This window comes from Carya illinoinensis, chromosome 9 (assembly GCF_018687715.1).
Source record: "Carya illinoinensis cultivar Pawnee chromosome 9, C.illinoinensisPawnee_v1, whole genome shotgun sequence".
Lineage (NCBI taxonomy): Eukaryota > Viridiplantae > Streptophyta > Magnoliopsida > Fagales > Juglandaceae > Carya > Carya illinoinensis.
In genome coordinates this window covers 18238946-18256391 of record NC_056760.1, presented here as the reverse complement: position 1 = coordinate 18256391, position 17446 = coordinate 18238946, and the positions used below count along the sequence as shown (strand labels likewise).

Here is a 17446-nt window from a genome sequence, read left to right as displayed (position 1 = left end):
TATCGTACCTTGTCTGTTCCCCTCCTCCAAGCTGCTTTAAAAGGTGACTGGAAAGCTGCTAACTCGTTTCTTAGGAAACACCCAGAATTCGTTCGAATTCCCATAGACAGAGAGTATGCAACAGCTCTTCACAATGCAGCGGCTTCAAAACACACCAACTTTGTAATAGAACTTTTGAAATTGATGAATAAAGAAGACTTGGAATTGAAAACCACAGACTGATGCACAGCCCTTTTCTTTGCTGCTCAATCAGGAGTCGTGAGAATTGCTATGGAGATGGTGAAAATGAACGAAGATCTGCTATGCATCCGTGCTAAAGAAGATGTGACACCACTTCTCGCTGCAGCTATGCGTGGACGTAGGAACATGGTTTCATATCTATACTCTGTGACTCCTTTCCAAGAGTTGACTACTGTAGAACGCCTTACACTCCTTCTAGCAACAGTTTCCACTGATATGTATGGTATGTTTTACATCTTATTAGTGACTGTTATTTTGAGGAATCTAATTTTCAAACCTTTCTTTCATATTCTTATAGAGCTTTTAAGAATGAGTTTTAGGTAATTTACGCCATTTATTCAAGACAAATAATGTTTTGTTTTATGGACAGATGTAGCCTTGAACATTCTAGAAAGGGATCCAAACCTAGCAATTGCCAAAACTGCAACGTATGGAAGAATAACATTGAAAACAATGAACGCGGTGGATACTAGGAGTACTTCATTTGCCCATACTGTGTATGGGTGGATAGCATTGGGGGAGATGGCGAGAAAACCTTTTGCAATTGGCAAAAGAAGTCAATTAGCAATCTGGGAAAGATGCCTCAAGTACATCTGTTAGTTTATCTCCAAACCATTATTTTCTTTAATTGCATATATATGCACGTGTACGACGTTCAATATAAAATTTTCTAACAAATAGTTCAAACAAGATGTGCCATGTATATGATTATTTATATCTACGGATCAAACAGATCTTAAAAGGTTAGAAACTAAGCAGCCACATGATTGATCTTTTCCTCAGTCACTACTCTCTCAAATTGGACTACTTGTGCAGATGGTTGAAGCAATTGAAGAAATGTTTCGTGTATAAGTAGGTTATTATATATAATGATATATATATATATATATATATATTTATATATATATTTATATATGCTTAAATTAAGTAGATTCATTAGAAATTGACCGGATTTGAATCTAAACAACTTAACACAAACTTAAATGACTTAAGATCTACTTATTTATTCAAGTTGAATCAGGATAAAGTCCTTTATAGCTCGAATTCGGGCGCTGGACTGACAATTGACATATGCAAAGCCAGCTGATCGGATATGAATTACCATTCATACTCAACATATGTAGTTTCTCTTAGAAATAAAATTTTGATTAATGCAAGATATTAATTGTACATTTTGCTACATATATGATAAAAGAGTTTAAATGCAAAGACAAAACATATCCAAAACAGTCAAAATTAGGACTAAAATAAACTGCCTTTAATGTTTCCATATATTACCTTTGCTTTTTCCTTCGATGAAATTCTGATTTCATGATTTTTTGGTAAGGAACTGTATATGGATCTCTTGTCAAGATAATATACACATTCTCTCTCTCTCTTCCCCCTAATGCTAGGGTTCAAGGGGTTTTATAAGAAAGCTTTGAGGCGGACATTAGCTCATGAATTAGTTGAAGTTCTTTGGGAGAAGGTTGGAATGTTGTCGATCAACCAGATGTCATCAAACCTGGTTCAGCATCATATGACTTTACTCATTGAAGCTGCAAAAGTAGGGAATATTGAGTTTCTAAATATTCTTATACGCTCACATCCTGATCTCATATGGCAAGCAGACGAACATGGAAAGACTTTACTTCACATTGCTATTCTTTATCGGCAAGAGAGTGTATTCAATCTTATATATGACATAGCCGCTACCACGAATTCCATTGCACTCTCTATTGACGAAAAAAATAACAACATGCTACACCTAGCTGGAGAATTGGCTCCTTCAAGTCGTCTAAAAATCGTATCAGGAGCAGCCCTTCAGATGCAGCGGGAGTTGTTGTGGTTTAAGGTGGGTGCATGAACTTTAGTGTCATTTAAGACAACATTTTTATATCATATATGGTCTATTTTTACTAGTCACCTTTTTAATCGTTAGTTAACGTTTACACCATATATATATGCATGATGTTTGTAGGAGATAGAAAAAATTGTGCCTCCTGCATATGTGGTCAAGAAGAACCTAGACGACCAAACACCTAGAGATTTGTTTACAAAGACACATGAAGGTTTATTGAAAGATGGTGAAAAGTGGATGCAGCGCACGACAAGCTCTTGCATGCTAGTGGCAACACTTATTGCAACTGTGGTTTTTGCAGCAGCCTTCACTGGGCCGGGCGGCAAAAGTCTAGATAGTGGCACTTCTATCGTTTTGGAAAGTAACTGGTTCCTATTATTTTTCATATCAGATGCAGTAGCATTGTTATCCTCTTCAACTTCAATATTAGTTTTCTTGTCAATTCTCACGTCACGTTATACAGAAAATGATTTCCTTAGATCATTGCCTACGAGGTTGCTGCTTGGACTCACTGCACTCTTCATCTCTATAGTAGGCATGGTGGTAGCCTTTAGCGCAACCTGTTTTTTGATTTATAGCAGAGAAACCTCAAGGGTTCCGATTGTTATTGCTGCTTTGACTGTTGTCCCAGTTGCTTTGTTTGTTCTGCTACACTATGAGCTCTGGATTGATATTATGCGCTCAACATACGGGTCTAGGTTTCTTTTTCGGTCATATAAGCGTAGACTCTTCCATCTTGGGGAAGATGACGAGTGGGCAATTTGGCAATATAAATTCTGAACATGCAAGCCAAGTGAAAACGGAAGGAAGATTTTCAGAGCTATTCACTGGATTTCGACCAAGAAAAGCAAAGGAAAGTATAATATTGAACAAATTATCATATTAATGATCTGCAATGTTTCCAACAAAACTTCAGTTTGATCCTCAATAATTAGAATTGCTTTCGTTTATTTGTACGTGCGCGCGTTTACACACCCACATGATATACAGTATGTATGGATCATATATCCCATTGTATTTTCATTAATAAATCCAATTGTACTTCATGTCTTGCACATTCATTCATAGGTACTGACCGTGGATATTTAAACTCTCTCAGTAGGTTTTCTTCCACATTTGTAAGCCTCTGCTCCTTTTTTCTTTTTCTTTTTTTTCCAGTTTTTCATTTGGTTTTTGTGTTTTTTAAGTTTTTGAATTTGTATGTGGGCGCAAGAATGAAAAGCTAGAAGGTAGGAGCAAACATTTCAAACAACTTGATTTGATCTAAACGTCATCAGCATTTTTTTTTTTTTTTAGATTCGATCAAATGCATGTCATTGGTAAGATAAAAATAGCAAGTCAAAATTATAATCTCTAGTCATGCGGTATTCATGTGTTGAAAAACATATGTATATATAATGATGAAGTCACCAGTACCCTGGCCTTAAAAACAATGTCAAAAGCTATAAGTTCCAATATGAAAGCTATATATTAGTCTTATTAGGATGGAAAATGACTCGGTTATCTAGTAAATGACCTTAAGGAGTCAATTAGTAATATTATTGGGTGGTGCTAGAGCCACCCTTAGTGGATCAGTACCAAATATCGAAAGTGTAAATATTATTATTATTATTTTATTTATTTATTTATTTTTTTGGTTTTTTAAAGTATTTTTTATGTATTTTTTAAAAAAACTCAATATTAAAATATAAGCAAATACAAATCCTAAAAAAAAAATTAATATACTTATTTTGTCGATCGGTGCAAAATGTCGATAGAAATAATATTTGCCAATGTTATCATTACATAATAACAAAGTCTAAAAAAATAGTTAGAGCAAACAGAAGACTATGTTATAATATGGCAAGATATCATGACAAAGTCAATAACAAAAACAAAGTCAAAGTTATGACCTGTCATTGCTATGTCTACATTTCCATTATAAAATTAACTGATAATGGACAAAGAGATCATCACTTCGAAATTTGATCTATACCACAAATTAAAAGTCGATTTTAAGAAAACACATGATGCTTAATTAAAGTGTACGTTGGAGGCGTAAAAACTAGGTTACTCGGTTATATTTGGATTTGCATTCAAATTTATAATGCGGTCAGATCGAGTATCCATTCAAGTTAATTCGGTTATAAAAATTTAAATATCTAGTGAATTATAATAGGATATAATTTTAGTTGAATGCTTACGCACTACAGAAAATTGCTTCATTTCTGGCAGGTAAAGTCGTCGGAAAAAAAAAAGCATAATTTAACCGCTATTAGTTATTACCCGCTATTTCTAGTCGTCAACAAATAGCCACTATTAAATAGCCAAGTAAAAATTTTTCTGACTACTTTGAGAATTGCCAGAAATACCAATTATTTCCAATAATAATAATAGCTGTAAATGAATAAAATTTTATCGCAATAATTTTTGTCAATATCCATTATCCATTGCCAAAAATAATTTTCGGCTATATTTTTTAGCCAGAAATATATATTTGTGGCTACATGTTCAAAGCCAAAAATAGGTACTTGCTAGTTGTAAGTCGCCAATTTCTTTTCCGGCTATATATTTATAGCCGGAAATACGTATTTGCAGCTACTTTTGTAGCCAAAAATAGTAGCTGGCTTGATTGGCTTTGACAATTTTATTTTCCAGCTATATATTTGTCGTCGGAAATAAGTATTTGCATCTATTTTATTAGCCAGAAATAGTTGCAGGCATTCTTGGTTGGCCAAATTTATTCCAGCAGAATATTGTCGCCATAAATGTTTGAAATCTGATCCTGTTTTTTGATTCATACGTTGTTTTTCCTTGAAACTTAAAGGTACTTGCTTGTTAATAAACAAAGCAAGTTAATAAACCAAAAAATATTATATTTGGAGAAATTCAGTTTTTGCTTGAAACATCATTCATATAACTTCAAAGTACATATTTGAAGCTTAACCATTGCACTACCATTGTTTTAAGTTTTACATAAAACCATCCAACATATCACAATGGAATATAAATTTTCAAGTGAAAGTTTTTTCTACATGGGTTTAGCTAGCTTTTCCATCAATCTTTGACAGCTTCTGAAATGTTTTTGCTCTATTTCTTGATATCTTGGTTCAATCCTATGAGAAACAAAAACAAAAAATAGGTCATGAAATTTTAGAGATGTCATCAAACACAAGCTAGCTAGCATGCACAACCAACCGGATAGAATGCAAAATGCAATAAATCAAAGTATAAGTATTCAACAATGTTGTAGATTTTTTTCGTACATATTTTCTATACCAACTATGAATGCAGATTTTCTAATCAGATTTTTTAACAATGTAGCAACAAATTTCTACCCTGGGGGGGAGGGAGGGAATCATTGAATGAGCAATTTACCAACCTCAGCAATCAAATGAAACGACTAAACCATTTGTTAGTTTATCTCCAAACCTATATTTTCTTCAATTGCATATATATGCACGTGTATGTTCAATATGAAATTTTCTAAGTAGTTCGAACAAGATGAGCCATATATGTATATGATTATTTATATCTACGGATCAAAGAGATCTTAAAAGGTTAGAATTAAGTAGACACATTGATCTTTTCCTTGGTCACTACTCTCTCAAATTGGTCTACTTGTGCATATGGTTGAAGAAGCAATTGAAGAAATGTTTCATGTATAAGTAGGTTATTATATATATTGATATATATTTATGTGCTTAAATTAAGTAGATTCATTAGAAATTGACCAGATTTGAATCTAAACAACTTAACACAAACTCAAATGACTTAAGATCTACTTATTTATTCAAGTTTAGTCAGGATTAAGTCTTTCTAGCTCGAATTCGGGCACTGGTTTGACAATTGACATATGCAAAGCCAGCTGATCCAATATGAATTACCATTCATACTCAACATATATAGTTTCTCTTAGAAATAAAATTTTGATTAATGCAAGATATTAATTGTACATTTTGCAACATGTATGATAAAAGAGTTTAAATGCAGAGACAAAACATATCCAAAACAGTCACAATTAGGACTAAAATAAACTACCTTTAATGTTTCCATATATTACTTTCGCTTTTTCCTTCTATGAAATTCTGATTTCATGATTTTTTAGTAAGGAACTATATATGGATCTCTTGTCAAAATAATATACACACACACACACTCTCTCTCTTCCCCCTAATGCTAGGGTTCAAGGCCAGGCTTTGGGGATATCTATTCGCTTGTGGTGAAATTTACATCCGTGAGACTAATCATGTCTATTGTTGCAAAAATGAATTTAGAATTACATCAGTTAAATGTTAAAAAGGCTTTTCTTAATGGTGAGTTAAAAGAAGACATCTTTATAATTCAACCTAAAAGATTTCAAATTGAAGGATATGAAAAAAAAGTCTACAAGTTAACGAAATCATTATATGAACTTCAGATATTTTGAAGACAATGGTACTTGAAGTTTTACAATGCAATTTTAGAAATTGGATATGAAATGAGTCCGTTAGATCATTGTGTATATATATCTAGAAATATGACTATAAAATAACAATATTATTATTATACGGTGATCATATATTGTTAGCGATCTAGATATGATGGATAAAACAAAAGAACATTTGAGATCTAAATTTCGAATGAAAGACATGGGTGAGGCCACCTATATTCTTGGCAAAATAATTTCAAGGGATAGGAACTCAAAATGTTATATTTAGATCAAGAAAAATATTTAGAAAAATTATTTAAAAGATTTGGTACAGAAAATTGTAAATATTTAAGTATATATGTTTATAAAGGTCATACTTTGAGTTAAAGTATGTCCCCAAAAGATGCAGAGGAAAAGAGCGAGATACTTAAAATTTCCTATGCTCAAGCTGTGAGAAGTCTCATGTATGTAATGACAAGTATGAGACCCAACGCTTGTCTTGTAGTATGATTGGTAAATAGATATCAATCTAATCTAGGGAAGGAGAATTGGAAAGCAGTAAAACTTATATTAAGATATTTACCAAAAATGTGAAGTTTTGTTTTGGAATCAGTGATACGGAATTAATTAGCTATAGTGATGCCGATTTTAAAAGTGATGTAGATGATAAAAAATCTATATGTGGATATATAGTTCTATTTGGTAGAACAATAGTTTCTTGGTTGAGTAAGAAAAATGGTTGTGTTTTTAAGTCCATAATGGCAAAATATATCGCTTGTAATAAGACATTGATGTACATTATTACTATATTTTAGATATAGTTAAAAGATGAAAGGTTAAAGTTAATTTTGTTTCCTTGACTGAGATGGCAGTGGATCTAATGACTAAGAGATTATCTTTGGAGAAATTCAGAGAGCATGTAGCTCGAATGGGGTTAAAAAATACTTAGGTAAAGTAACCTCATGGTCAACATACATAATTCAGGAAGTTCTGGGGATGCTTAGATAGATGGAATTATGGGGAGTTACTCAAAATAAATGGTTGGTCATTTGTAAAGTCACTGATAAGGTAATTAAAGAAAGTCCCACGAATGGCTTCAAAGGAAGTACTTGGTAAAAGTTTAGTGCAGGTTGATTATCCAAAATAAAGGATTGATCATTTATAAAACTGCCAATAAGGTAATTAAGGAAAGTCTTAGGAATGAACTTTAAAGGAAGAACGGTTGATACATGTTTTATGTATTTGGCTGAAGTCATCCATTATGGCAAAGATATTTATTCAATCATGGATAATTGATGTCATTCACTAAAGATATAGTGAAATGAAGTCACCCATAATATGTGATCAATGGGAAAACATATTGTAAAGGATGGGGTTAGATAGGGTAATGACTAAAGCATATGCACGTAAAGGATTGTCATTACTAATGTTAATTTGCAAGAGTTGTATATGATAGTTGAGTTGTGAAAAATTAAATTGATACTAAGGTAAAAATACTCACCTAGATTCATCACCATTGTGTGTTCAAGTAGGAGATATGGATTTAATGGGTGGTGATCACACACCAAACGATGTACCCTTTAGATTTGTATCATTCCCATAGTGATGGTTCCCACTGGGTGTTGGCTGAGGAAGTGTCAAGAGATATAACTGTTTGATTGAATCAAATGGTTGTGCCCCTTGCCAATGATTGCACCCATTGTCAACCATTGCCTTATAGTCTATAAATATAGACCAAATGTGCACAATCACTACATTTACAATTCCTCTGTCAAACAACAACCTATGGGACAAACACCATAATGAGATTGTCTGATTTTGTGTAAACACCAATGTATCTTCATTCGTTTATTCTAACATCTTCATCTATCTACATCATGCTAGCTCAATGATGGTGTTGGGCAAAATGCACTAATGGACAAATTAACCAGCAAGTGCTTTCAACTTCCTTTAATGTGGCTTGGGTTGCAGCATATTATATATTTAGCCTTCTACTTGATCTAGAGAAGCCCTAACTTTTTTGAACTCAGTCACTTTTTTTTCCCACATAGTTAGTTGCTTTCCCTTGGTCCTAACTTCTTTTGGCATTGACAACGTCTTGTGCATCTATGATCACACGATCTTACCAAAGTGAATGTTTCCAAGAGAGTATTAACAAAAGACTTATTGAGAATCATTCGCTGGGAGAGTTTCCAATGCTAAATTATAAAGAAGTTGCTATGTCTACATTAGGAATAGAAAAAAAAAAGGGATAATAATCTTTCATGCACCTCATGGTCTCTAATAGGAAACGATCATGAAAATAATCACGTCTAATAGACTTTTCATTACACATCAACAAACCGCCTGCATTATGAGCTTCTTTTTAGTGATGTTCATTTTGGAACATGAGGTACTTATAAGTAGGCTGCTACATGCCCATATAGGTTGGGTACTGGGTAGCCACCTTCCCTGATCCTGCCTTGGCCAGTTGGGTGGCTACCTGCCCATATAGGGCGGGATTGCCATATGTACCCTTGTCCCCAACCTATCCTTTGGCTCGTTGCTAATAATCATTGTTAAATAAGTGGGCAAATTGGCAACATCACCATTTAGTCCCCTGTCCATTTATGAAAATCACATCTCATCAACTATCCAACCCAATAATTTCAATATCCATTCAAAAAATCACATACAATACAAATGATCCAACCTAAAACTTTAACAATCCAACTCGAGAATCATATCAACAATCCACCTTGTGGATCTAAAGGATGAGGACCTAAGAGCCATAGTTGCGACATGGGAATCTTAGACTCGAGAGATGCAGTGATGGGTATAGGGTGGAGATGTGGAGCTTGTGTCCTCAAATAAGAAGAGTGAAGAAACAAGAAGGAGCATGAGAAGAAGAACAAGAATAAGAAAGGTGGAGGAAGGAGAATGAGAATGAGAAGATGGGGGAGAAGTAGAGATCATAGGAGAGAAAGGAGATTCAAAAGATGGGTTTAAGGTACATTTTTTAGATTAGAGAAATGATATTTGCAGTCATAAAATGCACATACGCTGTGTAATCCTTTTGAAAAAAATGAGTAAAAAGGAGACTTACATGATAAAAATTAATTTTTTAATAGTGAACCTCACTCTTTAACAAAAAGATTACGCGACACTTGTACACTCCATAACTGTATCTAGCATTACTCATATATAATATTATATATACAAACTAAGTGGGTGGGCCGGTGGGTATCTTACCCACAACCTACCGCCCATCGCTATTTAATATTTTTATGGGCCGGATCTTGTGATGAAGTTTAACCTTTGCACAAGTTGATTAGTCAACTTTTCTTTTGAGATTCATCCCTTGATTAAAGGATTCAATAAACTATGGATGTTTACATTCTAAAGTGTGGCCATCAGACTTATAAGGATAAGCTTTTCTCAATTTGAGGAATAATTTATGTCCATTCATCAAAATCCAATGAGTCTTAAGACATTACTTATTCAAGTTTAAAGCTCACACGCAAAGATAAGACATGGTTTTTGGAACAAATGAGTCACAAAAAAAAAGATACATGGTAGGTTTTGGGAACCACCAAAGTCTACCACAAGCTACCCTTTCTTCAACTAAGTTATTTCCTTCAGAGGTGAGTCCCCCTATCTTTCATTTCTACCTCTTCTTCTAAGCAAATTTGTAGTTAATGTCAAATTTATTTGCATAACCATCCTTAGAATCTAGTTACGTGGCAACCTATGGGTTGGCTCAAGAATTGCAAATGGGGCTTGTTGCACATGCACTTGGGCTGAAGTATAGGCTCAATTTTATGTCTAAACAAGGGCCAAATTTCAAATATACTGTAGTGGGAATACAATTTTGGGCCATTAACTTAGTCCATTGGTTGAGTCTATTTTGACCCAAAACTTTGTGTTGTAATGCATAACAATGCATGCATCATACAATTCTTAGAGCATTGACATTTGTTTATGTAAAAATTTAGCCAAATTTAAGAAAATGAAGTTACTTTTTCTAGTTTGCATAACCTATTGTAATAATCTCCACATTAAATTAGCAACTTTATGTCCATAGCCCTTCCTGGAACTATCCACCAATTATTTTTCTTGTTTCTCGACTGTAGCACAAAGACAGGCTGGTCTACTGCTTTTAGGCCACCTACGATTGTCACGCACCACATCACAAGACTCCTCAATTGCAAGTCCCTTGGCCAATAGAAGAAGATCATAAAAAGGCGCATGTGGCTCATGTGTGGCCTAAACCACATGGCATCCACGTGCTGCCCGCCATAATGAGTTTTTAGCCACCATATGTGGCAGTAGTGGGATCAACAACATTGAATATTTCAGATCCAACCAACCTCCTCTCTCCAATAGTGGCGCATGTCCCTTATGCGCCTACATAGCCACTATAGGTCTTTTGTTGGAAATTTGAACCATATATCACTTGCTATTTTTCTACTAACCAAAAATTGTGAGAAAGAGTAAGTAAAAGTCTCATTCAGCCAATCTAGACCAACAAAACACAACACAAAATAATTTACATGACTTTTTATTGTAAAATCTAGGGATGAAAACCGACGCCTTCGGCACGGTTTTTGGGCAAAATTGATGCCAACCGACGCTGTGTAAGAGGGAGGAGACACCGATCGTAACGGGTCAATGGAGAAGAGGAAAACTAGTCGTCTCGACTTCGGCGGTCCTTTCTTAGTTCTCGGCCAATTTTCAGCTCTCCTATAGGTGATCTAAGCCTAAGAGACTAGAGAGAGAGAGTTACAAAGGAGAGAGAAAGCTACTACAATTGAAGCGGGGAAGAAGAAACTTAAGGCAGAAGATGATCCCACATCACAACGACACCGTTTGGTTTAAAATCAAACGACGTCGCTTCAAACATTTTTTTTTCGTACGTCTCTCATGAAGCAACGTCGTTTCAACTGTGTTGTATAATATATGAAGAAAACGACGCCATTCCAAATGGCATCATTTTGGAGTAGGTATATTAAAAAAAGGGTTTGTAACATAGGTCGGTTCAGCACTCCAGTCTAGCTTCAAACTGAGATTGAACCGTTGAACTTCAATTTTCTCCATTTTCCACCGCACGCCAACCAGTTCCTGATGTGGCTGGTCGATTCATGTCTGCGGCGTCTGGTTTCATCAGTTCCTGTATAGCCCAAATAAAATTATAGTCTAAATTTTGGGATTGCATTAAAATTGCTTTAGACGGCTCCCCCTTGTGGGAAATGAGTGGGGCCCAAGTTATTGGCTCCAAATCTCTCTTTTTTTCTTTCTTTTTCTTGTATTGTAATAGCTAGTTTGGGATGATTGTTGCAGTCTCCACCATTCTCTTGTATTTTTTCATTTTTCATATATATAAATATATATATACACACACACACATACACACATGTGCGCACGCTACAACTACAAAGAGGTCTACAAAAATAAACTTACAAATTGACATAATTTCAGATTAACGATGAGAAGGATTCATTCTGGCACTAGTTGAGCTCACTTTCTTTTTTCTTGGTTGGGATACATACATCAAGAATAAACAAAAAAGAAAAGATTTTTTTCATTCCTCACCGGCTTTATCGACAAGACAAGACACACCCGTGGTGGCTAAAGATCCACTCCTACATACCAACATGTAGAGGGCATTGCCAAACATGCCATTGGTAACAACCTTATGTTGAGTAAGGGGGAAAGGTTACTTTCTCCCTACCTGGCCTCTTTGAGGCCCTAGTATAAGCACTCTACCTAGTATCTTTCCATTTTCAAAAAATTATTATGTTTTGGTTCAAGCATCTTCTAAACATATATTCATGCATTTTTTGTCTCGTGTTACTAACAATTGTCCTCAATTCATTTTGACCCAAAACAATTTATATCAAACTCAAAGTTACTTATTTTGTCTCATGTACATGGATTCATAGGTCTTGCCATATATTACAACCCAAATAAATGTTGATAGATAGGTATCAGCCTTAATTATTGCAATATATACAACGTTGCAATAATGGTTCCCCTTTACGCAATAACAGTGAAAAAAGATTACATTAAATAATGGTTATTCCATTTCTTTTCTTTTTTATTTCTTGAAAAATGATCAAGAGAGAATTATTTTTTATAGCTCCATTTTAAATTGGAAGTGTTTTTGTATATCACAGTTACACAACTATAGCATTGTTGTTGAATGATGCAGGGGGATCTGAGACAGATGATGCTGAGCTGTCAGATTGCACCTTAATGGCGCTGAGATACCATGAGTTGGTAGATCAGAGCAAAGGCAGGAATTGATTGTGATATGTTCCTCATTAAAGCCGTTTTGAGTGCGTTTTAGTCTTTTAGCCATAACTTTGGCTACGGGTGTCGGAATCGCACATAAGACCCCAATTCGAAAAGCTCTTTTCGGCGCGCACGCTATCCACATCAAGCATGGCTCCATTTGACCTCAAATTCTACTGTTTTTCCTTCTGAATCACTAGTTTTAGTTATTTTTTTCTATTTATGGTAATATTCACTTGTCAATTAGGAAGTCATTTTAAACCTGATTTGAGCCAAATTTTTTACAGATTGCTTATTTTATTTCAAATTTCAATTTGGAGTGATTTCTGAGATTTTGCTATTTTTGGCAAAATTTGGATAAACACGATTTTTAACTATAACAGTCCGGCTTGTGGACTAATTTTGATTATTACTTGATTTGATAATATTCAGTTAAACCCTAGAGACTTTTCTCTTTGGTTTTGGGTGATTTTTCTCCTGTGAATCATCTGTTGGAACTAACCTGCAGGATAATCGCTATTCTGTTTGGCGTCAGTTGGCATCAGAGTTTCAACATCTTCCTGGGAAATTTCACCAGTTTCAATGGCTGGTGGTTGTGGTCATGGTCGTCGTGGGCAGGTTCCGAATGAGGTAGCCCAACGCCATGATCGTAGCATTCAGGATGCGATGATTGAGGATTTGCAGAGGCAAGTCACAGAATTAACCCAGCGCCTCGCGGCTCAGGATTTTGAGGATCGTAAGGCCTCTGATCACCATTCTAATTCCACTTTCAAAAACCCATATCACAATCCTGCTCTATTTCGGGAGCACAGTGGTCGGGAGGAGCATCATGGATACCTCGATTTTTGAGTCAATCTGCCCGAGTTTTCTAGTACGTTACAGGCCGAGGGATTCGTGGATTGGATTAACGAAGTGGAGTGTATTTTTGATTATAAGGAAGTCCCCGATCGTGTGAAAGTGAAACTAATTGCCATCAAACTCAAGGGCAGAGCATCTGCATGGTGGAAGCAATTGCGACATTCACGAGACAGGCAAGGCAAGGCCAAGATCACTGATTGGGAGAAGATGAAGATGAAGATGAAGGGTCAATTTCTTCCCTTCAGCTACACGCAAACCTTGTTTCAGCGACTTCATGCGTTGAGGCAGGGCGCGCGATCAGTCGATGATTACACGAAGGAGTTTTACCAATTGGTCGCCCGGAAAGATTTATCTAAGACGGAGGAGCAGATGGTGGGGCGGTATTTGGGGGGTTTGCACCAGCCCTTGCAAGATGTCCTCAGCTTTCATTCACTGTGGAATGTTTCGAAGGCCTACCAGCGTGCATTTGCTGTTGAAAAATAGCAAAACAGGAGACCAGTGATTAGAAGCGATCAAAACAGTCGGCCAATTCGCCCTTAGGATTCTCGTCCTGTCCAGCAGCCACCGCAAGGTAATTCTAACCCTACTATTAGATGTTTTCATTGTGGTGAACAGGGGCATAGGGCGACAGATTGCAGGAAGCCTGCTAATCAAAAGGGCAAAAATTTGTTGATTGAGGAAAACGTGGTAGACGAGACTGAGGAGATTGGCGAACCCGTGTATAACGATGATGAGACTGATGATGTGCTGTATGGAGATGTTCATGAGACTCTGGTCATTCACAAGAGTCTACTGACTCCCAAGGGCGATTCAGGGGACGATTGGTTGAGAACCAATATTTTTCACACAACCTGCACAGTTACAGATAAAGTCTGCAAAATGATCATTGATAGCGGTAGTTGTGAGAATGTAGTGTCCGAGGAAGTTGTCCAGAAATTACAGTTGAAGACGGACCATCATCCTAAGCCATATAAGTTGTCATGGCTAAATAAAGGAAGTGAGGTAACAGTTGATAGGTGATGCCTCGTGTCTTTTTCAATTGGTAGAAAATATTTCGATAATGCCAGGTGTGATGTTGTGCCTATGGATGCACGTCATGTATTGTTGGGTCGACCTTGGCAGTATGATCGCAGTGTCATTCATGATGGACGGATGAATACGTATTCCCTTAACATCAAAGGAAAAAATATTGTGTTGGCGCCCCAGCTGGAAGGACTCACTCCTACCCCGGTAGCTAATAATACTAACCTGCTTTCTATGTCCAGGTTTTTAGATGAGATTGAACATGGAGGCGTGGTCTATGCTTTACTACCTTGCGAGAATAGTGCAGTAGACGTGGATACAGATTTACCAATAGAGGTGTAGCGACTACTAGCAGCATTTTTTGACTTGATGCCAGAGGATCTTTCTCCTGGGCTACCGCCTATGAGGGATATTCAGCATCAAATTGACCTTGTTCCTGGGTCAAATTTGCCAAATCGATTAGCATATCGCCTCAGTCCTAAAGAGGCTGAAGAGTTGCAACGACAGGTGGTAGAGTTGTTAAAGAGGGGCTATATCCGAGTGAGTATGAGCCCATGTGCAGTCCCTGCCCTACTAGTGCCAAAGAAAGATGGTTCTTGGAGTATGTGTGTTGACAGCAGAGCGATCAACATAATTACAGTGAAGTACCAGTTTCCAATTCCTCGTCTGGATAATATGTCCGGTTCTAAGGCCTTCTCAAAAACTGACCTTAAAAGCGGATACCACCAAATCAGAATAAGGCCTGGAGATGAGTGGAAGATGGCATTTAAGACGCCACAAGGTTTGTATGAGTGGATGGTCATGCCTTTTGGGCTATCCAATGTGCCCAGCACGTTCATGAGATTTATGCATCAAGTCTTGCGGCCTTTTATGGGGAAATTTTTTGTAGTTTACTTCGATGATATTCTCATTTATAGTCCGACATGGGCTTCACACTTCGATCACCTCCGTGCTGTTTTTGAGATGCTAAAAACGGAGTGCCTGTTTGTCAATCAGAAGAAATGTTCTTTCTTCACTACTTCTGTGACTTTTCTTGGTTTTGTTGTGTCTATTGATGGTGTTCATGCAGATTAGTCAAAGATAAATGCAGTCTTGGAATGGCCCAGACCAAGGACCTTACATGACATCCGAAGTTTCCATGGATTGGCATCTTTCTACCACCGGTTCATTAGAAATTTCAACATTCTGATTGCCCCTATCACAGAGCGCCTCAAGGGGCGTGATTTCCAATGGTCTAAGGAGGCAGAGGCCAGTTTTCAACTGGTCAAGCAGAAGATGACCGAGGCTCCAGTTTTGGCACTCCCTGATTTTAACAAAGTGTTCGAGGTAAATTGTGATGCATCTGGCGTTGGCATTGGTGGTGTTCTAAGTCAGGCAGGTCGTCCACTTGCTTTTTTCAGCGAGAAGCTATTGGGATCAAAGAAAAATTATTCCACTTATGACTTGGAGTTCTATGCCATAGTTCAATCCCTAAAGCATTGACGTCACTACCTAGTACAGAAGGAGTTTATTCTGTTTACCGATCATAAGGCCCTGAAGTACATCAATGGCCAACACAAGTTGAGTAGACGGCATGCCAAGTGGGTGGTATACTTGCAAGAGTTCACCTTTACGCTAAGGCACCAAGCAGGGAGTCTGAACCGCGTCGCAGATACCCTGAGCCGTCGTACCTTACTCCTCACCACCATGGGTACCAAAGTTGCAGGCTTTGAGACGTTCACAGATATTTATGCAGCTGATCCTTCCTTTGAAAGAATATTTCAAGAGGTAACTGATGGTCACCGTCATGATTTTGTTTTGCATAATGGGTATCTGTTTCATGGATTACAGTTGTGCATTCCAGACTATTCATTGAGGCAGAAAATTATAAGTGAGCTTCATAATGAAGGACACTTTGGCCGAGATAAGACCTTGGCCCTTATCTCTTCTGACTTTTATTGGCCCAAGTTGACTAGTGATGTGGCCCATTATGTGGACCGTTGTTATGTGTGCCAACGGTCTAAGGGAGTCCTCACCAATGCGGGTTTGTACACTCCCTTACCTATTTCTGAAGCTCCTTGGTTCGATGTCAGCATGGATTTTGTATTGTGCTTACCCCGCACCCAAAGGGCCTTGGATTCTATATTTGTTGTGGTTGACAGGTTTTCCAAGATGGTCCATTTTGTAGCTTGTAGAAAGACTATGGACGCTGTCCGGATTGCCCATCTTTATTTCAGGGAGATTGTGCGTTTACATGGTGTTCCTCGATCCATCACTTCAGATCGTGATACTAAGTTCATCAGTCATTTCTAGAAGAGTCTATGGGGGAAACTGGGAACACATTTGAATTTTAGTAGCGCCTACCACCCCCAGACAAATGGCCAGACCGAGGTGGTGAACAGGAGTTTGGGCAACCTTTTGAGATGTTTGGCAGGAACTAAGCCAAAGCAGTGGAATTTGGCATTGCCTCAAGCAGAATTTGCCTACAACAGATCGAAAAACAGAACCACAAGCTTAAGCCCATTTGAGATTGTCTATGGTCAGAACCCATCCGGGGTGCTAGACTTAGCCCTTATTCCACGTATAGGACGTTTCAATCCTAAAGCAGATGAGATGACAGGGCATCTTCGGGGTATCCATGAGCAGGTGAAACAGACCATTCATGAGAGCAATACCAGATACAAGACTAGGGTTGACAGTCATCGTCGTCAGGTACTTTTTGATGTTGGTGATTTTGTTTGGGCTGTATTAACTCGTGATCGTTTTCCTATTGGTGAGTATAATAAGCTTAAGGATCGGAAGATTTGACCTTGTGAGGTCATGCAGAAGATCAATGATAATGC

The 17446-nt window shown here is 37.0% G+C and overlaps 1 protein-coding gene across 1 annotated transcript; it reads left to right on the top strand.

Annotated features, from left to right (window-relative positions):
- Positions 1-270: 270 nt before the first annotated feature.
- Positions 271-2860, top strand: LOC122276886 (ankyrin repeat-containing protein NPR4-like). Its single transcript, XM_043086780.1, has 4 exons — positions 271-463; positions 611-835; positions 1635-2074; positions 2201-2860. Exons 1-4 carry the CDS (start codon positions 271-273, stop codon positions 2858-2860), a joined length of 1518 nt encoding a protein of 505 aa, XP_042942714.1.
- Positions 2861-17446: the final 14586 nt, after the last annotated feature.